Source organism: Coregonus lavaretus (assembly GCF_964263955.1).
Source record: "Coregonus lavaretus genome assembly, chromosome: 8".
Taxonomy (NCBI): Eukaryota; Metazoa; Chordata; class Actinopteri; order Salmoniformes; family Salmonidae; genus Coregonus; species Coregonus lavaretus.
In genome coordinates, this window is record NC_139995.1 from 21931435 (window position 1) to 21953144 (window position 21710).

Here is a 21710-nt window from a genome sequence, read left to right on the forward strand (position 1 = left end):
CTCTTTCCTAACAGAGACAGTACCATTCCCAAATCGACGCTCTCATAGAGGAGACTGTGAAGGAGATGATCACCTTACTGGTAGCAAAGGTGCTGTTACTGTCTTACTCATATCTGAAAGGGATATTACAACAATATTGTTTTAAACGTGATATAATTGCCAGTAACACAACTCCCTGTCTGTCAGTTCGTGGTCATTCTAGAGAGTGTCCTAGCCAAACTGTCCAGATACGATGAGGGCACACTCTTCTCCTCCTTCCTCTCTTTCACAGTAAGAACGCACTCCTTCGCTTATTCCCGTCTTTCTCATCGTACACTGCATACATAACTATTTTAATCATCATAGAGTAGGAATAGTCTTGTTCAGATAATGTACCTTCAGCAAACATATGTTCAGAGTACGTACAGCACTCTCCCTCAGTTTGCTCATGATAACACTCCCAATGCATGAAAAGGTTAAGTATTTTAGTAGTTTCCTGAACATTGTAATAGAAGTCTAATTAAATTCTGAGTGAACTGTGCAATTACATTTCCTGATATGACTCACTTAAGCATATTGCAGTCGCACACTGAAGCTACACTCACATTATACAGCTTTTGCAATGAAAGGAAGTTGCACAGTTGGAATCTCAAATATTTCCTTTTCACCTAAACTCTCTGTCTCATTTCAAGGTGAAAGCTGCATCAAAGTATGTGGATGTACCTGTAAGTGGGAGAATAGTATTATTATCAGTACTTGTGTTTTTCTTGTCCCAGTCCAAGTGTACGTGTGTGTGTTTGTGTGTGTGTCATTACATCTTCCCTCATATGGATCTGGTCAAAAACAGCCAGCTTGGCATGTCATGCGGCACACATTGTGAGTGTCTCTGTTGTGTTGTGTAACAAAAACCCACAAAGGCTCAACACGGCACTTTTTAAATGAATGCCTTGTCATTGAATCTTTGATTGGGCCTCTTATGTCCGCAGGGCCAGAGCCCTAGTTTCTGCATGGTAATTGTTTGCTTAATGCACAAAATACAATTACACTGGAGAAACATACTAATTTGCACCCTTTGGAACCACTCAGGGATGTGTTAACTAAGTTCGGTTTACAGCGGCTGATACAAATCCATATGACCTCGTCTGCCGGCACGGGAGGATGTGTTTCATATACCGGAGAAGAAGCGGGAGGGGGAAAGGCACACACACACACACACACACACACAAATTGAGTGTCTTATTTGCAAACGCATTGTCCTGTTTGAATATTTGAGATGGCATGAGAAATGGCAGCCCTCCTAACAGTCTGTTCAGCAGCCTGATCATGTGTTCCTGGTTCTTCTGTTCACTTTGCACATGCCCAGACTGTGACAGATGATTCTGTGCCAAGTACACATCTCTAATAGGAAGTTCAGTAAAAAAGACAGCCATAGCCCAGGGTCTAGATGCACCGTAAATGAAACACCTCTCCAGAGATGTCAACTGTACATTTCAATACTTTTTTCTGAGATGAAAATGACAATTTGATAACACTTTGGGTTGAATGTTTATTTTAATACCTGTCAGTTTTTCATATGCATGTCTTAGAGCTTGACATTACATAACAGTTGATAATAACTTATGTCACTTTGCTGGTCTCCATCGTGTCTATTATGAAGTAAACAGGTTTCAGTGCCTTGGTGAGACAATGAATCTGTTGTTTTGGGACTAATTATTATTTCCCTCTTGTTCTCAACTCTCTCTCGCTCTCGCTCTCTCTCTCTCTCTCTCTCTCTCTCTCTCTCTCTCTCTCACGCATTCTCTCTCTCTCTCTCTCTCTCGCTCTTTCTCTCTTGTGTGTTCTGCAGAAGCCTGGGATGGACATTGCAGATGGTTACGTGACCTTTGTCCGCCATTCTCAGGACATGCTGCGGGATAAGGTCAATGAGGAGGTGTACATAGAAAGGTTATTTGCCGTAAGTAACCAATGCCGTCTCCTCCCTTACAGGGGAGGCTCTCCAAGATGTGATAAAACAGTCGGTTCAGAGGGATAAGTCTCATTTTGAACAGCTCTCTGGCTTTTCTTCCGCAGCTGTACAAGTAGCTCTCTCTCTCCTTCTCTCTGTCTCTCTCTCTTTCTACCCCGTCCTTTACTTCTAACTCTTCCCTCCTTATGAATACACTATGCTCTAGCCTGTTTCTTCTCTACTGCAGTGTTCTGCATCTTCTGTTTATCTCTGTTTGTTTGAGAAGTGCAAAACCTTGAGGAGGATTATCTTAAGCAGTGTTCTCTCTCTGCGAGTCAGCAAATAGGGGTTCATCAATTAAAGGCCACACAATAGAATGCCCTCCTATAAGATGACTTAATACCATCTTTACAATTCCCCAGTCTAAATTCTGTCTTCAGCCGTTAGAATACATTGTGTTCTTCCACTAATTGATCTGTAGCAACATTAATAATCAGATCAAAAGGTTAGGGTTAGTAGGTCGGGTTATGCTGACCAGTTCCCCACACACTGCTGACCCGTTCCCCACATTGGAGTATATACAAGACATTTGGAACTGTCCCATTTTGACAATCAGGGCTTTCTCCAAGTAAATCTTCTTCCTCTTAGGAACGACAAACAGAAAGGAGGGCCAGGGCCCTCTGACCCAGGGCTTATTGTAATGAGGGCTTAAGAAGGATAGCGAGAGAGAAAGAAAGAACGAAAGAAAGAAAGGGACAGAGAGAAATATAATGAGTTTGTATTAGAGAGTGAATAAAGTGGGGGGAGAAAAGAGAACACTGTCTTAAGGAATAGCCTGAAACCTGGTTATCTAAATAATCCTTTGTGATGCATGTTGACCAATTTGTCCACTATTCTTTTCGGGGTGAGAACCTCAGATTGCACCTGTGTGCGTGTGTGGGTGTGTGTTATATGCGTGTGTGTGTGTGTGGCTTCCCCTAAGGCCTGCTGGCATGACCTGCCTTCTCCCTTATCAGTCTTCTCTGAGTGAAAGTGTCTCTTCTCCATGTTTGTTTCTCTTGCTGCTTTGACCTGCTGTTTGGCTTGTGTCGTCTTCTCTCAGAAGAGCATTTCTTCTCTGATTAAAGAAGAGGCCTCTCTCTATATATATGTCACTCTCTATTTGTTCTCCCTCTGGCAGTACTGTGGCGTATGAAGGTGTCTTGCTGCACTGTAGGACTCCTCTATGTTGTCCTTTTCTTGTCGCTCTGCTCAATATGACCAAAGCGTGATGCTTCTCTGCTGCTGTTTCTATGCGTTCATGCTCAGTGATCAGAAAGCATAAAAACACCCCTGGTTTTCTGTGTATTTTCCCTTTCCTTCCATCTCTTTCTTTTTCTCACTTGGACCACAATGCCTTTCAACATTTCTTTCAGCTTTACTTTCCAAAGCTTTCCACACACTTTCTCCCCTAGCTATATATTTTGAAATGGAACTTATCTCTCATGTTAAATTGTTTTAACACATTACATCCAGTGGCATGATTGAGAGTCAAATAATCTTTCTGTGTACATCTACTAGCAAGGCCCATCTCCCTGGAGATTCACCCCATACAGTTGAAGTCAGAAGTTTACATACACCTTAGCCAAATACATTTCAACTCAGTTTTTCACAATTCCTGACATTTAATCCTAGTAAAAATGCCCTGTCTTAGGTCAGTTAGGATCACCACTTTATTTTAAGAATGTGAAACGTCAGAATAATAGTAGAGAGAATTATTTATTTAAGCTTTTATTTCTTTCATCACATTCCCAGTGGGTCAGAAGTTTACATACACTCAATTAGTATTTGGTAGCATTGCCTTTAAATTGTTTAACTTGGGTCAAACGTTTTGGGTAGCCTTCCACAAGCTTCCCACAAGAAGTTGGGTGAATTATGGCCCATTCCTCTTGACAGAGCTGGTGTAACTGAGTCAGGTTTGTAGGCCTCCTTGCTCACACACATTTTTTCAGTTCTGCCCACAAGTTTTCTATAGGATTGAGGTCAGGGCTTTGTAATGGCCACTCCAATACCTTGACTTTGTTGTCCTTAAGCCATTTTGGCACAACTTTGGAAGTATGCTTGGGTTCATTGTCCATTTGGAAGACCCATTTGCGACCAAGCTTTAACTTCCTGACTGATGTCTTGAGATGTTGCTTCAATATATCCACATCATTTTCCTTCCTCATGATGCCATCTATTTTGTGAAGTGCACCAGTCCCCCCTGCAGCAAAGCACCCGCACAGCATGATGCTGCCACCCCCGTGCTTCACGGTTGGGATGGTGTTCTTCGTCTTGCAAACACCCCCCTTTTCCTCCAAACATAACGATGGTCATTATGGCCAAACAGTTCTATTTTTGTTTCTCCAAAAAGTACGATCTTTGTCCCCATGTGCAGTTGCAAACCGTAGTCTGGCTTTTTTATGGCGGTTTTGGAGCAGTGGCTTCTTCCTTGCTGAGCGGCCTTTCAGGTTATGTCGATATAGGACTCGTTTTACTGTGGATATAGATACTTTTGTACCTGTTTCTTCCAGCATCTTCACAAGGTCCTTTGCTGTTGTTCTGGGATTGATTTGCACTTTTCGCACCAAAGTACGTTCATCTCTAGGAGACAGAACGCGTCTCCTTCCTGAGCGGTGTGACGGCTGCGTGGTCCCATGGTGTTTATACTTGCGTACTATTGTTTGTACAGATGAACGTGGTACCTTCAGGCGTTTGGAAATTACTCCCAAGGATGAACCAGACTTGTGGAGGTCTACAATTTTTTTTCTGAGGTCTTGGTTGATTTCTTTTGATTTTACCATGATGTCAAGCAAAGAGGCAGTGAGTTTGAAGGTAGGCCTTGAAATACATCCACAGGTACACCTCCAATTGACTCAAATGATGTCAATTACCCTATCAGAAGCTTCTAAAGCCATGACATCATTTTCTGGAATTTTCCAAGCTGTTTAAAGGCACAGTCAACTTAGTGTATGTAAACTTCTGACTCACTGGAATTGTGATACAGTGAATTGTAAGTGAAATAATCTGTCTGTACACAGTTGTTGGAAAAATTACTTCTGTCATGCACAAAGTAGATGTCCTAACCGACTTGACAAAACTATAGTTTGTTAACAAGAAATTTGTGGAGTGGTTGAAAAACGAGTTTTAATGACTCCAACCTAAGTGTATGAAACTTCCGACTTCAACTGTACATACATGCATGCACTCAGCTCACTCCAGCATCCCTACCTTAACAACCTCCTTCGCATTCATACAACACTGAGGGAAACATTTTTGTTATAATTTTTTTGGGCTTACACCACCTGGTATTCCAAGATGGTCTCCCATCCAAGTACTAACCAGGCCCGACCCTGCTTAGCTACCGAGATCAGACAAGTTCAGGGTGGTCTGGCCACAAGCATATTTTTTTTGCCCATTTTCTCCCCGAATTACGATCTTGGCTCATCACTGCAACTCCCAAATGGGCTCGAGAGAGGCAAAGGTCGAGTCATGCGTCCTCCGAAACATGACCCGCCTGGCCGTGCTACTTCTTATCACACTGCTCGCTTAACCCGGAAGTCAGCCACACCAATGTGTCGGCGGAAACACCGTTCGACTGACGACCAAAGTCAGCTTGCATGCGCAAGGCCCTGCCACAAGGAGTCGCTATAGCGTGATGAGCCATGGAAAACCACCCGGCTAAACACTCCCCTATCCCGGACGGCGCTGGGCCAATTGTGCACCGTCCTATGGGGCTCCTGGTCACGGCCGGCTGTGACACAGCCTGGAATCGAACCCCAGTCTGTAGGAACGCCTCAGCACTGCAATGCAGTGCTTTTGACCACTGCGCCACTCAGGGACACATTTTGACAGCACAAGAGTGCAGGGATGTTGCCAAAACAGATACTATCGTTTGATTTACTCTACATAGCACTTAAAATAGTTTAGTACTGTGAGTATTACAGTCGGTTTTGGCAACATCTCCACATTGTTAAGCTGTCAAAATGGTGGCCAAATGTTGATGCTCCCCCAAACGAGTTAGTCTAGGATCAGATAACTTCAGCCTTACTGCTTCTTAGACAAAAAAGTATACTTTCACCAACACCCCCGATAACACTTTACAGAAGGGACCAAAGGACATGGGGATCATACCACTTTTAAACAGAGAGGGGGAGGGGGCGTCTGTTCTGTAAAAATAAGGATGGGGATTGTTTGTTTTGTTATTTTATTTCCAGGGATAATCATTTATTCTATAACTAATTATAAATTAGCACGTGCTGTTGTCTGTAAACGAAATATGCATCCTGTCAGACATAACCATTGGTAATGGTTTAAGTTATAGTCTGGCTTCAGCTGCTATTTACTTAAAGGCGCAATACAGCCGGTTTTATATCAATATAAAATAATTTCTGGGTAACAATTAAGTACCTTACTGTAATAGATTTCTGTTAAAATGGGCCAAAATAGCAAAAAAATATTTCTCAAGCAAGAATTTTGCTAGAACTGTCTGGGAGTGGTCTGAGGTGTTAGGGGAAAACGGAAAACTAGCTGTTATTGGCAGAGAGGTTTGGAACTCTCTTTGTTATTGGTCTATTAACCAATTTACCGCGTGGTGATGTCACCATGGAAAGCAGAAACTTCCTCCCATGCAAACCTGCTAATTAGAAGGTCCTGTGTAGATTGTATTTTCAACCAGCAACTATCAGCAAATAACACAAATCAAATAGTTTTATCAGTTGTACAATGTGATGCAAAACACAGGAAAAACTGAATTTTGACTACACTGGACCTTTAAGATTTCATAGGGTAACAGTACTTTATGGTGCTATGTAGTGTTTTTTTGTTGTTGATGAATTATAACATAATTATTAGGTATTCATGAAGTTATTAAAATGTTACCGTGTTAATTCTAAGACCAAAAAAACTAGTGAACAGGCAATTGTAAAGTTAAGTGTAATCAGAATACATTTATCTTGGATGAATCCTTTTTTTACTGGGATATTTTTCTTTTCAAGAAATAAGAAAAAATCCCTACCCATCCATGATATCCACTTAAACATAATAAGAAATTGATTTGCATTTCAGGTGTTTTGATGTCATCCCATAATAGATTATCAGGAGACAAGATTTAAATCCTGTTCTATTTTATCATAATATAAAACAAATTAAGAGATTGAGATGCTGACCTTGAAAATAACATTATTATTCTGTGTACTGCTGATCATGAGGGGATTACTTTTCAAATCACACAATGCCTCTATAAATGAATATCCCTCACGTACACTTCACACATCTAGATGAAAACCAAAGATCAAAATTCTCTCTTTTGTCTTTTGATTTCCCTTTTACCTGCAATGATTTAGGTCCCCACAATGAGTTGGTACAGTTGGTACCCGTTAGAATAGATGCTTTAGAAGGAGCCAAAAGACCAATCAGATGCATGGAGGGTCTTAGCCCTATAAAGGTTAAGGTCAGATTTAGTGTTATGGGTGTAGCTAGGGCCCTTCCTAAGGATACATTCTAATACTCACCCTCAGCCTTAGACCTGAGCAATGGCTCTGAGGAGTAACAACATAAGATGTTCCTCTAGGGACAATTTCTGTTTTAAATTGTTCCCCCTACCCTTAATCCCTTGGGTCCTGATGACATTTAGTCAAGGGTTTAAATGTAACCGTGTGTGTGTGTGTGTGTGTGTGTGTGTGTGTGTGTGTGTGTGTGTGTGTGTGTGTGTGTGTGTGTGTGTGTGTGTGTGTGTGTGTGTGTGTGTGTGTGTGTGTGTGTGTGTGTGTGTGTTGGGAGCTAGTTGATCGGGAGGCATACCTTATGTCCCCTCAGGGTTAATTAGGGTGGAGACATGGATTTCTTCAAGACGTCAGTAGATGTCATATCAGACACAATAAGGATATGGTTCACTTCATTTAAATACGTGTCAGCAGCACTGACTTTAGCATGGGATGCCGTTTGACATCAGACTGACCATATGGGCATACGTTAATATGTTAAGAAAACAACAACGCCCAAGAAATGAATTATGATTGGAGACATATTGTGACAGATTGGAGGGCAGGGGGGCTGGTAAAACATAACATTATTTTAGTATTTGACCTCTTCTCTCTCAGTAACAACAGCTCTATAACTCTGTGCCAATGTCAAGAGGGTAAAACAACTTGTTTTTCTGAATTGTTATTGCAATCAGTGAGAAAAATACTATTTGATTCAGGCCATTGTTACATACCACGATCCTCACCATGAATCCAATCATTCTATGATCTCTTTAATAATACATTTTTGTTTGTGAAAATTGAGACTCGGACAGGTGTCTGTTTGTGCGTCTGTGCATGTATGTGTGTATGTCTGCCTGTGTGTGTGTGTGTGTGTGTGTGTGTGTGTGTGTGTGTGTGTGTGTGTGTGTGTGTGTTGTTGTGTTTGGGGAGAGTGATGCGGGTATTATTCAACAGTAATGATTAATCTTACAGGACTGTTCCCAAAGTACAGATGGCTTTTGTGATATGCTGTAGGTTTTACAGAGGAGCAATTTCTATTTTTCCAAGCTGCCTAAGCGGCACCAAATTGTATACAGCGCTAAAGAGATGAAACTCGCAGTCAGATAGCTAAGTTTGTTAAGTTCAGGGGCAGGGAAAGGAGAGGGAGGGAGCTGGATGGAGTGAGTGAGCGATTGTGTGGGGGAGAGGAACAAATCATTTGTTCCCCCCCCCCCTATCCCCTCCTCCTCCTCTCTCTGGTAGTTCTTGAAAGAACAGCTGAAGAGAAGAGGATTAAAACAGATGTGCTTAACGTAAGGGCTCATCGACTTAATGTGGCTGGCCCAGAGATCATTGATTAAAAAAGCCATCTCTTTAGCCGAGGCCAAATCCAGCACTGCACTGATATGCTAGCTGCCTGGTGTGGGTATCCAGTGCCAGGGGACAGAGAGGGAGCTGCCTTTGGGAGGCAGGGTGCCCGGCCGGCACTGGGTCTAGTTGTTCCCTGGCCAACCACAGATACACAGATTACTCGGGTCAATTATACACTTAATCTGCCTCCTGGGGATTAGGGCCCAGCTCATTGATTGATTTGAAGTATTTCCGTTGACCTTGGTAGTTATCAGATCTGCGAGATTGCATTTTACGACGAAGTTAAAACGCTTTAATCGCCGCGCAGCGAACTGGTTCACGACTGGCAGGAGCAACGGAGGGGAGGGCAGGAGGGGTTAGGTTATATTGGGATTGAGGATTGAGGATTGCGCTGCTGCTGCTACTGTTGATCTTGCTGCTGGCTTGAGCTTGTGGTGGTGGTGATGATGAGGAGGAGGATAACTGTGACAGACCTGCTGCAATACCACTTCACTGTCCCAGACACTTTACCACTTTACAGGCTCCGGTCGCCAATCGCAGAGCCAAGTGAACAGTTTAATCAATTTGAGCTTTTTGTGCAGCACGCAAAATGATCTGTGGCAGGGTGGTTCAGGCAGATGGAGAGGAGAGCCAGGGTCTGATAAACAAGCTAAAGGACAGAAACAAGAGAAAGAAGGAAAGAAGACTCTAATTCGACCAAGGGTGATGACCCTGCTTTGTTTCTGTGTTGAGGAGATGACATACTTTCAGTCTTATTTGAGTTTTTTATAATACAATGAATGTATTGTATAATTTCTCGGGACAGATATGTGTGTGTTTCTATTTAGACTAGGATGTGAAAAGAAAGCACCTGTTTTGGTTGTTGTTTCTGTTTATCAGTCAGGGTTTCATTTTGGAGATTTTGTTTTTCACTTTTACTGTGAAAAAAGCCCATGTAGAATGAAATACTGCGTTGACCCTATTGAAGACTATACTATATTCATGAGATGCTACATTTAATTCATTTTTTTTTTTTTTTATGTTTTGTGTTGTTGATCTTCCTTTAACATATCAAATTACATCAACAGAAAAGCAAAGCAAACATGTTTACAATTTTTTTTTAAGCGTCATTGACTCTGGGAAAATCTACATAGTCACAAATATGGTTGAATAAATGTTTTTAGGAGGATGAGGACATGTTAACACAATGCAGGCCTGTCTTAGAGATATTTTTTATAAATTCAATAGCAAGAATAAGATGCATTTTTCCCATTTAAAGCCATGATACATCTCAATATGAACGCAGTACTGAGTTGATGTCCTCTTATTGTTTTTCATGCAAGTTAATAATCTCTTTATGTTAATATAAACCAATGGTGAAAAGAGGCTTTGGAATGGATAATGAAGAATCTGGACGATAGTAGGCCAGAGTAAAAGAAGACTAAATAAAACAAACAGGTAGTGTATAGACTCACTGCGACTGCTGAAAACATGTCAAAAGGTTTCGCTTCCTTTTAATGAAGTCTGTAAGCAGCTTAGACTCTTTATAATTACTGAGGGAGCATTTTGTTCCCCCACCCCCCATCCATCCATCCATCCATCCATCCATCCATCCATCCATCCATCCATCCATCCATCCATCCATGTACCCTCACTGTGATCTCAGACTCTGGCATAAATCCCTCCTGACCCACCCCAGAGGGCCAGAGGTCCATGTCAGTGGTCAAAACCAAATGAGGAAAGGAATGGATGAATAACATAAGACGAGGGAAATGGAAGTTAAATGGAGCCTTCTTTTATGTTGAGTGGGACAAGTCCCACTTTTGAGTGAAGGGGGGTGATAGGGTCGGTTGATCACACATATACACACACCATTTTCTCTGTTTCTCCCTCCTCTCTCTCTCTTTCTCTGTTTCCCTCTCTCTCTCCCTCTCTATCTAAGGGGAGGTATGGTGGCATTTGTTTGATTAACTTGTCTGACAAAAGTGACAGCTGCTTGCGGGTACATGTGGATGAGAGGCTCAGCGCGGGTCCCTCTTTGTACATCTGTCAGCGGAGAGGCAGGGGGAAAGGGTGAAAAGAAACAAATTGGTCCCAAAAGGCAGGCCATTCACCTTCTGCACCCCCTCTCTGCCCCCCGTCCCTCCTTTCCATTCAGGTGCTCGGCGGGATCCTCAAGTGCTTGCTGGCTTATTCCATTTCGTTCCCCCTATAGTCTGAAGTCCACAAGTGTTTTACCCATCATTCTGAGCCCCTCAATCCACCTCTAAGCAGCCTTTTGTAAGGAGTATGGCTCACTTTGCTCAGGCCTTTGCTTGGTTTTATTCACTGAGCTTTTCTTTCCTTTATTGTGTGTTTATTCAATGGCGCGGTGTAGCCCACAATTCCAACCGTTTAGTTCCTCAGAACATGCTCTTTCTCTCTTTTTTTAACCATGTTTTTGTAAAGTACTCTTATTTTGACACTGTAATCAGTTCAACTGACACTCACTAGTGTAATGTGACTGGCGTTTTTGTAAGAGACTCGGATTGCAACCGAAAATGTTCTCGCTTGCTTTCCTTTGATATAAACATTTATGTCAGTCTTGTGTTACATATGCACAGAACATTTATTGTTAGCCTGACTTATTTTACATTTCTTTAAAAGGGAAGGCTGACTATCTTAGCAATCTAGTAGTGGTTGGGCACACACAGAGGATTTTTGTTCCACTTAAGGTTGCGCTGAAGCGTGTGAATCGTTGGCCGGCCTCTCCTTTGTAGATGCGGCACAATCAGAACAGTTTGAAGCCCAGAAACTTGCTGAGCCTGAAACTTTATTTCAATTCTGCCTTTCAGAGTGCTGCGCTCCCCTATGTTTAGAGAAGTAAAAATGAGAGCGATGTGAGCGGAGCGCACGGCGCTGGCAGGATCTGAGGGCCACAGCAGCAGTGGTGCTCGGCCAGCGTGGAGGGACACGGTATAGGGCCGTCAGCTTCCTGTGAAAGGACTGACTACCTATGGGATCAGCTCTATTTGGGGGAGGGGGGGACCTGGGGGTCACCGGTGTGAGTTACTATGGTAATTGAGTTCCGTCATCAATGGGCCTCCTCTCAGGAGCTATAAAGCAGACAATAACAGGCAAGCAACAGCGTTGAAAAGCAAGCAGGTAGGATTACTCTGCCCCTTTGTCGTAAGTGCATAATGTCTTGTAGTCAGATTTAAAGACTTCTCAACCCCCGGGTCCTCCCCTCAGCCGCCCGCTGGGGGGCCTAATTTAGCTGCCCTGGCTGCCAGCTCTCTCTGGGCCAGGAGACCAGTGTGGACAGCTCTTTTTAACCACTAACAAAGCCCTGTAGACACCCTGGCCAGGAGTACTGGAGAAAGGTTGTGCCTTTGATCGGCCCTACCACTCTATAATGGATTTATGAGGATTGTTTTGTTTTTATTTTAAGGAGCTTGGAGAGCAGAGGCTGTGTGCGTGCTTGAGTGAATGCACACGCGTGCATTTGTGTGTGTGTGTGTGTGAGAATTAAAAAGGAAAAGTATTGGTGCATAATGTCTCTGTGAAACACAGCGGCCTCCCCTCTCCTTTAGATGTAAGCCTGTCACTTTGCATTAGCATCGTCGCGGCAACAATCATCATTCCATGCCTCCCGCTAATTGCAGACACAGCTGGGTCCCAGCAGGACACCTACTACACACCCCAGCCTTGCACCAACCAGGCCCAATCTGTGGAGCACTAACACACACACACACCACACCTACTACAAGATCCTACCCCAATCAGGCCAGATCCAATCTGGTCTGTAGCACTGACACATACACAATCACATGCACACACACAGACACACGCACACAAAGGCACACACACACACATCACCACCAGCAAGGGCGGAAAGAGGCAGAGTCACAGGTTGCTTGTAATCCCCCTATCCCCCCCAATGGAAGGGCCCCGCCTCTCTTCCAGCATTCCTGCTTTTTTTGTGTGTTTTTTGGGGGCCCAGGACAAAGGCCTAAGCCGACCCCTTACCAGTCCTCTGTCCCAGTCTTGCAAAGGAGTAGTGGGACTGGTGTATGTGTGTATGTGTGTATGTATTGGGATACGAGGGGAGGGGTATGCAGATTTGAACTGAATTCTGTTGGTTGCCCCCCTGCCAGGCGTTATGGCTTCCTGTAACATGTCATATATGAGTGTGAACACCAGGTTCAAGGCGGGGTGTTGTGTGTGGTGGTGTTTGGTGATGTGTGGTGGTGGAGGGGAGTGGGGGGGTTGGTGTTGCAGGGGGAAGGAGGTTGCACTGCCTCCCAGCTCTTCGCCCCAAGGGAGATGGGACCTGCAGATGTTTGTATGTGTGTAATGAAGCAGTGGAACCCCTATCTGTAGGCACACACTCACAAACACACACACACACACACACACACACACACACACAATCCTCCAAAACCACCTCCATTATCCAATCCCTAATATCAGATGGAACTTGTTAGAGTTTCACAGTGTCACAGATTTGATCCTGACATTATATATTCAGAGCCATATTGCACATGTTTTGGCTGTCAGCTATTGCTAGCGTCCTGCTGATCCCAATCGAGCCCAAAAAGAGTTAGTGCCTGGGTGTGGTCATCTGCTCTGAGGGATTTGTTAGGGTTTGTTAGTCTGTTCAGAGTTGAACAAAGCGAGAGTGCCATCACTGTTCATTTCACAAGCCTGGCATCAGAGTCTGTCTCTCTCTGAGTTTCCCTTGAGCACCACCCCCTCCCCTCACACAGACACACACACACACACACAAAAAAAAAGAAAAAATCGGACCTCTCTGAAATGAAAAATGGATGGCCCTCCCTTCAGCAAAATATATTTTACCTAAACCATCCCTGAACATTTGAAAAAGAACAAGTGACCCTCCCATATACCCAAAATAATAATTAGAACATGATATCGTTAACCCTCATTTCTTGGACAGACCAGAGCCTTAGATATGCAGGTTTAGAAACTGTTCATTGTCCTGTAAGCATTACATGGCAACGCAGGATTTTTGATAGCGCACAGGGCTGCGGGCCAGAAGGTTGTGGGTTCGCAGACCACCGTGGACAAGAGTAGAGGTGGAAAGATCTCCTTTATAGTAAAAGCATTACATGAATCTATCATCATATTTGCAGGTCCGAGAAAAATGTGCATTTAATAAAAATGTCTTGCAATTCTACGTCATTTTACATATTAGCAGAATATGTTTTAATAACACACACATTACCGAAATTACAGGCTAAGAATGGACAGAGATAGGCCTATGTGTTCATCTCATCATATTTCTTCAATGCCAAATCAGTGTCTTGTTTGCAACGAAACTGTCCCTGTTTGCAAATAATACAATCTGAGACATCATTAGGGAATCTGAGCATGGTAGGCTACTTTCAAAAGTTATGCATACCTTTCCACCCCAGACAGAATAGGCCTACCGACACAGAAAAATATAAGATTTAACTGCTGGCCACTCTTCTTCCGTAGCTTTTTATCAAATTAAATAAAATTTTATTTGCCACATGCGCCGAATACAACAGGTGTAGACATTACAGTGAAATACTTACTTACAAGCCCTTAACCAATAATGCAGTTTTTTTTTTAAAGAAAAAAAATAAAGAAAAAATTGTTAAGTAAAAAAAATGTAAGCAAATAACTAAAGAGCAGCAGTTAAGTAAAATAACAGTAGGGAGGCTATATACAGGGGGGTACCGGTACAGAGTCATTGTGCGGGGGCACCGGCTAGTCGAGGTAATTGAGGTAATATGTACATGTGGGTAGAGTTAAAGTGACTATGCATAAATAATAAACAGAGTAGCAGCAGCGTAAAAGAGGGGGATGGGGAAGGGTGGGGAGGAAGTGCAAATAGTCTGGGTAGCCATGATTAGCTGTTCAGGAGTCTTATGGCTTGGGGGTAGAAGCTGTTGAGAAGCCTTTTGGACCTAGACTTGGTGCTCCGGTACCGCTTGCTGTGTGGTAGCAGAGAGAACAGTCTATGACTAGGGTGGCTGGAGTCTTTGACAATTTTTAGGGCCTTCCTCTGACACCACCTGGTATAGAGGTCCTGGATGGCAGGAAGCTTGGCCCCAGTGATGTACTGGGCCGTACGCACTACCCTCTATAGTGCCTTGCGGTCGGAGGCCGAGCAGTTGTGTCGTCGGCAAACTTAATGATGGTGTTGGAGTCGTGCCTGGCCATGCAGTAATGGGTGAACAGGGAGTACAGGAGGGGACTGAGCACGCACCCCTGAGGGGCCCCCGTGTTGAGGATCAGCGTGGCAGATGTGTTGTTACCTACCCTTACCACCTGAGGGCGGCCCGTCAGGAAGTCCAGGATCCAGTTGCAGAGGGAGGTGTTTAGTCCCAGGATCCTTAGCTTAGTGATGAGCTTTGAGGGCACTATGGTGTTGAACGCTGAGCTGTAGTCAATGAATAGCATTCTCACGTAGGTGTTCCTCTTGTCCAGGTGGGAAAGGGCAGTGTGGAGTGCAATAGAGATTGCATCATCTGTGGATCTGTTGGGGCGGTATGCAAATTTGAGTGGGTCTAGGGTTTCTGGGATAATGGTATTGATGTGAGCCATGACCAGTCTTTCAAAGCACTTCATGGTGTTTCCCTAAAAGCTGTCTGGGTTTAAACATCTTCTCTTGTACAGAAAGTGAATAGTTGAATCAATTGATAGTGATAGAATTAGATTACTTCCCAAGCAAAGTACATGTTATGTCTCCTTGGCTATAGAAGGTTGAAGCTTAGCCTCTAAATGTCAAAGAAACGAAACAATCATATCCCCATATGCCACGCATGTCACTTCTTCCCGGATATGTTACAGCTTGTTTCTAGCATAAAGCATTGCGGACCAAAGTGCTGTTGTAGATCACTTTATATGATCGGATCCGTTTTATTTTCTTCAAAATCTTAAGATAAAAAGGGGTGTGCCTGTGCTTTTTGCCATTTACTTTAATGAAAATAAAAATATACAAGAAATAAATAATTATATTTAGAGGTTATGAAAGTGAGAGAAAGAGAGGAGAGCATGTGGAGGCTAAGGCTGACAGGGAGAGATGGAAGGATGGCGGAGTGAAAAGAGGAGAGTGAGAGAGAGAGCAGTCACAGCAGGCCTGGCCTCTCGGCGTGGGGTCGTGCTAGGGGCGAGATCACAGCCCTGCTGCCATGGCGATTCCTTCACAGGCACAGAGCGGCAGAGAGGAAGCTGCCACAGTGGTACACATGCAGCAGGTTCCCACAGTGATTCACCCCGCAGAGAAGGCCTTTACGTTGTACTCTTACTTACCCCAGCACAACTCCAGGGAGAAGCTATACACCAGGGTTCCCCAACTGGCGGCCCGCCAGCCAACTTTGGCCCGCTGGCGATTGTATTTGGCCCCTCAAGTCAGGAAAACATCAAATGTTTAATTGTTGGGCATTAAAGACTGTAAAAACACCAGCAAATCAGCTCCAAGTGATTTTAATTTTGGAAATCTGTTCCAAAGTATTTCCATGCATAATAGCGAGATATGTGATCGTATACAAATGTAAACAAGGTTTCAAATGTAAATTTTTTAGTCAAATATATCTGTTTGGGCTTCTTGCATATCAATTTGTAGTCTACAAATTATTTGTAACTATGTTCCGGCCCCCTGACCATCCACTCAAGAATAAATCGGCCCGCGGCTGAATCTAGTTGATGATCCCTGCTATACACTGTCACCTCCTAGAGAAGGAACTGATGATGTGTGTACTGTTGTCATATGTTCACTTGAAGCATGAAGTACTGTATACTGATAGCTACTTTTTATCTAGCTCCCTGGTAGAGAAGGTGCCTTGTGGCCTGAAAAATGGTTCTCATATACATGTACATGAGTATAAAAAAAGGACACAGCAGAAGGCCTCTCATTGACAGTGTGAGAGTTCCAGCAACACAAACTCAGAGTCACCCCAGAAATGTCCCCCTCCTTTCTTCTCTCTGCCTGACGGTTGAGCGCTAGTCCACTCTGATTAGCATCAGCCTGCCCTGATCATTACCAATCAATTAGACTTCAAACAGGACTCAGCCCACAGATAAACATCTGGAGTCTCTTGGCTAGCTACTCCGGTTATAGAAGAGGTGCTTCCAGTTCACTCTCCCCTCAGCTGAGAGAGAGAGAGAGAGACAGCAAGAGGGAGTTAGTTAGTCAGAGGGTAATGAGTGAGTGAAAAAGAGACTGAGAGAGGGAGTTGTTGAGATGGAGAGAGATACTGAGAGGGAATGAGAGGGGGATGAAGACAGAGGAGAAAGAGTGATAGAGACAGAGAGAGGGCATGAAGGAGTGAGAGTGTAAATTCCTATGAAATGCTGGTTCTGCTCTGTTTTCTGTATTCTGGTTGTCTATGTGTGTATACGTGTGTGTTTTCTGTATTCTGGTTGTCTCTGTGTGTGTATGTGTGTGTTTTCTGTATTCTGGTTGTCTCTGTGTGTGTATGTGTGTGTTTTCTGTATTCTGGTTGTCTCTGTGTGTGTATGTGTGTGTTTTCTGTATTCTGGTTGTCTGTGTGTGTGTACATGTGTGTTTTCTGTATTCTGGTTGTCTCTGTGTGTGTATGTGTGTGTTTTCTGTATTCTGGTTGTCTGTGTGTGTGTACATGTGTGTTTTCTGTATTCTGGTTGTCTCTGTGTGTGTATGTGTGTGTTTTCTGTATTCTGGTTGTCTCTGTGTGTGTACGTGTGTGTTTTCTGTATTCTGGTTGTCTGTGTGTGTGTACATGTGTGTTTGTGTGTGTGTCTGTTTTGCTGGAGACCGCTGTGTTTGTGTGTTGCAGCAATGGTACACCAGCACCATGAACCTCCTGGGTACGTGGCTGACTGACCGAATGGACCTACAGCTCCATGTCTACCAACTCAAGATCCTCATCAGAGTAGTCAAGGTAAGTCAAGCTCAGCCAACAGGCCTCTTCCAGGGCCTCCCAAACCAATTGGTCATTCATTCAAAGTAATACATCAAGGTTCACAATCAAATACTGTAGAAATATTTCATTTCATTTTTGAAATACAGTTTTAAAATTATCTTAATCTGTAACCCATATTGAAGGAGTTGTGACCTACTGTACCTTCTCATGGCTTGATAAGAAGCCTAGTACTGACAACCATTGGTTCTCTGCCCTGTGTTAATATTTCAGCGTGATGTTGGTGCAGTGTGAGCAGTAACAAGTTTTACCAGCATAACGTCATGTCACACATTTATTTCTGTTCTCTCAGAGAGACTGTCTCCCTATACATGCAGTAGTGACTGGTGAGGGCTGATAAGTACATGCATGGGATCTGTCCTCACATGCGACATATAGTTTCAGTGCCTTGTGAATTGATGATTTAGTACAATAATTAGTCTTTAGGATGTCCCCGGAACATCAGGAAATTGTAGACTAAGTCGTCAGGACGTTGTGTAATGGTCCCCTGGAAGTTTTGACTAGTTCCCAGTTTGTCCAGTGGACATCCTCGAGGATGTTATTAGGACGTTTTTGGGACGTTGTGTCATGGTTCCCATGAGGTTTTGTCTAGTTCCCAGTTTGTCCCAGGGATGTCCCGAGGACGTTCTTGGGACGTTGTGTCATGGACCCCAGGAGGTTTTGTCTAGTACCCGGCTTGTTCCTAGTGATTCAGGAGTAACATTAAAACAGAATAATATGCCCCACCAACATTAGACAACTATACTGAAAAACCCAAACTCAAATACAGTTGAAGTGTGAAGTTTACATACACTTAGGTTGGAGTCATTAAAACTCGTTTTTCAACCACTCCACACATTTCTTGTTAACAAACTATAGTTTTGTCAAGTTGGTTAGGACATCTACTTTGTGCATGACACAAGTAATTTTTCAAACAATTGTTTACAGACAGATTATTTCACTTATAATTCACTGTATCACAATTCCAGTGGGTCAGAAGTTGACTGTGCCTTTAAACAGATTGGACATTTCCAGAAAATGATGTCATGGCTTTAGAAGCTTCTGATAGGCTAATTGACATCATTTGAGTCAGTTGGAGGTGTACCTGTGGATGTATTTCAAGGCCTACCTTCAAACTCAGTGCCTCTTTGCTTGACATCATGGGAAAATCAAAAGAAATCAGCCAAGAACTCAGAAAAAATATTGTAGACCTCCACAAGTCTGGTTCATCCTTGGGAGCAATTTCCAAATGCCTGAAGGTACCACGTTCATCTGTACAAACAATAGTACGCAAGTATAAACACCATGGGACCACGCAGCCTTCATACCGCTCAGGAAGGAGACGCGTTCTGTCTCCTAGAGATGAACGTACTTTGGTGCGGAAAGTGCAAATCAATCCCAGAACAACAGCAAAGGACCTTGTGAAGATGCTGGAGGGAACAGGTACAAAAGTATCTATATCCACTATAAAACGAGTCCTATATCGCCATAACCTGAAAGGCCGCTCAGCAAGGAAGAAGCCACTGCTCCAAAACCGCCATAAAAAAGCCAGACTACGGAGATCGTACTTTTTGGAGAAACAAAAATAGAACTGTTTGGCCATAATGACCATCGTTATGTTTGGAGGAAAAAGGGAGACTTGCAAGCCGAAGAAAACCATCCCAACCGTGAAGCACGGGGGTGGCAGCATCATGCTGTGGGGGTTTTTGCTGCAGGAGGGACTGGTGCACAAAATAGATGGCATCATGAGGAAGGAAAATGATGTGGATATATTGAAGCAACATCTCAAGACATCAGTCAGGAAGTTAAAGCTTGGTTGCAAATGGGTCTTCCAAATGGACAATGACCCCAAGCATACTTCCAAAGTTGTGGCAAAATGGCTTAAGGACAACAAAGTCAAGGTATTGGAGTGGCCATCACAAAGCCCTGACCTCAATCCTATAGAAAATGTGTGGGCAGAACTGAAGAAGCGTGTGCGAGCAAGGAGGCCTACAAACCTGACTCAGTTACACCAGCTCTCTCAGGAGGAATGGGCCAAAATTCACCAAACTTATTGTGGGAAGCTTGTGGAAGGCTACCCGAAATGTTTGACCCAAGTTAAACAATTTAAAGGCAATGCTACCAAATACTAATTGAGTGTATGTAAACGTCTGACCCACTGGGAATGTGATGAAAGAAATAAAAGCTGAAATAAATAATTCTCTCTACTATTATTCTGACATTTCACATTCTTAACATAAAGTGGTGATCCCAACTGACCTAAGACAGGGAATTTTTACTAGGATTAAATGTCAGGAATTGTGAAAAACTGAGTTTTAATGTATTTGGCTAAGGTGTATGTAAACTTCCGACTTCAACTGTAGCTGAAATATGTTAATTAAATCGCCCGAGGCGAATAAAACGGTTGCCAACATATCTCTAAAAACCACTTACCTTAAAACCCCCATACCATTTAATTACTTTACTGGTTTGGGACACCTGGGACCATCACGTGACAAAAAACCTCTAGGGGACCATGACACACCGTCCCAAGAACGTCGTAAAAAGGTCATAACATGGTCCTGACATGGTCCTCAGTGACGTCCAGGGAACTAGACAAAGGTACCTCAGAGAACGTTCCCTTGGGACCGTCATGCGACGTCCTAAGGACTAGTAAAATGAAAGTCCTGAGATTGTCCTAAAAAGGTTGTGACATGGTCCTCAGTGACATCCTGGGAACTTACAGGGAATTACACAAAGGTCCCTCAGAGAACGTTCCCTTTGGACCATCTACATAAAATGAAAGTCCTGAGAACGGCCTAAAAAGGTTGTGACATGGTCCTCAGTGAGGTCCTGGGAACTTACAGGGTACTACACAAAGGTCCCCCAGAGAACATTCCCCTGGGAGCATCATGGGACCTCCCTTTGACCATCATGAAACGTCCCCTTGTGGTCATTGAATGTCCCATGGATAACGTCTCTCTGAAACCCCTTTAAGGGACCTAATGGGAACGTTGCCGAATGTCCTTAGGACATCCCCTGTTTGTGGGGATGTCTCTTTGGGGAAAATTGTACACGTGGATAATTTGCTAAAGGTGTCAAATATTGTGAACCATTAAGTGTCCTCTTCTCCTTGTGTCCTCTCCTGCATTTTTCCTGATCTAAAAAACACATGCTAGGTGAAAGCATTGTAATGCCTGGGAAATTGTTGTCATCTATTAAATGATTTAATGATTAAGATAGAGGAAAGGAGACAAGGAGAGGAGGCCACTCTAAACAATCGAGAGTCACCTAAACATTGCAGTGCATTCCTGGCTTCATGTCCTCTCTTGCCTTAGCAACTGACTGAGAATGTTTCCTCTGTGTGCTAGTCCCAACCCTGACCCTCTCTACTCTCTTGTTCCAGAAAAAGTACCGTGACTTCCGGCTGCAGGGCGTCCTGGACTCCACACTAAACAGTAAGATGTACGACACGGTGCGGAACAGACTGACCCTGGAGGAGGCCACGGCGTCGGTGAGGGAAGGAGGGATGACGGGCATATCCATGAAGGACAGTGATGAAGACGACGATGCTGACTAGATCAACATCACCGGATGGAGCCTGTGAATCAATGCATGTACGAACTGTGTTAACCACTGGACCAATCTTATAGGTTTATTATTTTTCTCTGTCAGATAGAAATACCCAGGAAGGAACAACAATATTAAAAAGTAATAACTGAATACATAAATTATAATTATATTAGTAATTATAATTATAAAATATATATATTTATGTGTTGAACTGAAAAGTGTAGGTGTTTTACGAAAAAAGTTAGCATTCGCCTATATTCACTCCTGAATGTTCCTAAGCAATATGGAGAACCATGTGTATGCGATGTTGAGTACCATGATTAGGGATAATGCTTGGTGTGTACCTGTTGAATGCAAACCTGTTGAGGCGCTTTGTTAACGTACTGTGAATACAGTAATGGTACATTATTGTGAGGAGGAGAGTAAGACCTCCTATTGTTCTCATTCATCTCAGAGCAAATATCTACTGCCTAAAGGGAACCAAACTAC

The 21710-nt window shown here is 43.3% G+C and overlaps 1 protein-coding gene across 1 annotated transcript in view; it reads left to right on the top strand.

Annotated features, from left to right (window-relative positions):
• The window catches only part of LOC311133970 (calcium-dependent secretion activator 1-like), a gene marked incomplete at both ends in the record, with an annotated part of 131288 nt that extends 110060 nt beyond the window's left edge, over positions 1–21228 (top strand). The window contains 6 exons of the mRNA XM_084167597.1: positions 15–89; positions 187–270; positions 672–704; positions 1826–1933; positions 17547–17651; positions 21055–21228. Coding sequence (XP_084023723.1) covers positions 15–89; positions 187–270; positions 672–704; positions 1826–1933; positions 17547–17651; positions 21055–21228 — 579 coding nt within the window. The remainder of the gene's footprint in view (positions 1–14; positions 90–186; positions 271–671; positions 705–1825; positions 1934–17546; positions 17652–21054) is intronic.
• Between the last annotated feature and the right edge of the window lie 482 nt (positions 21229–21710).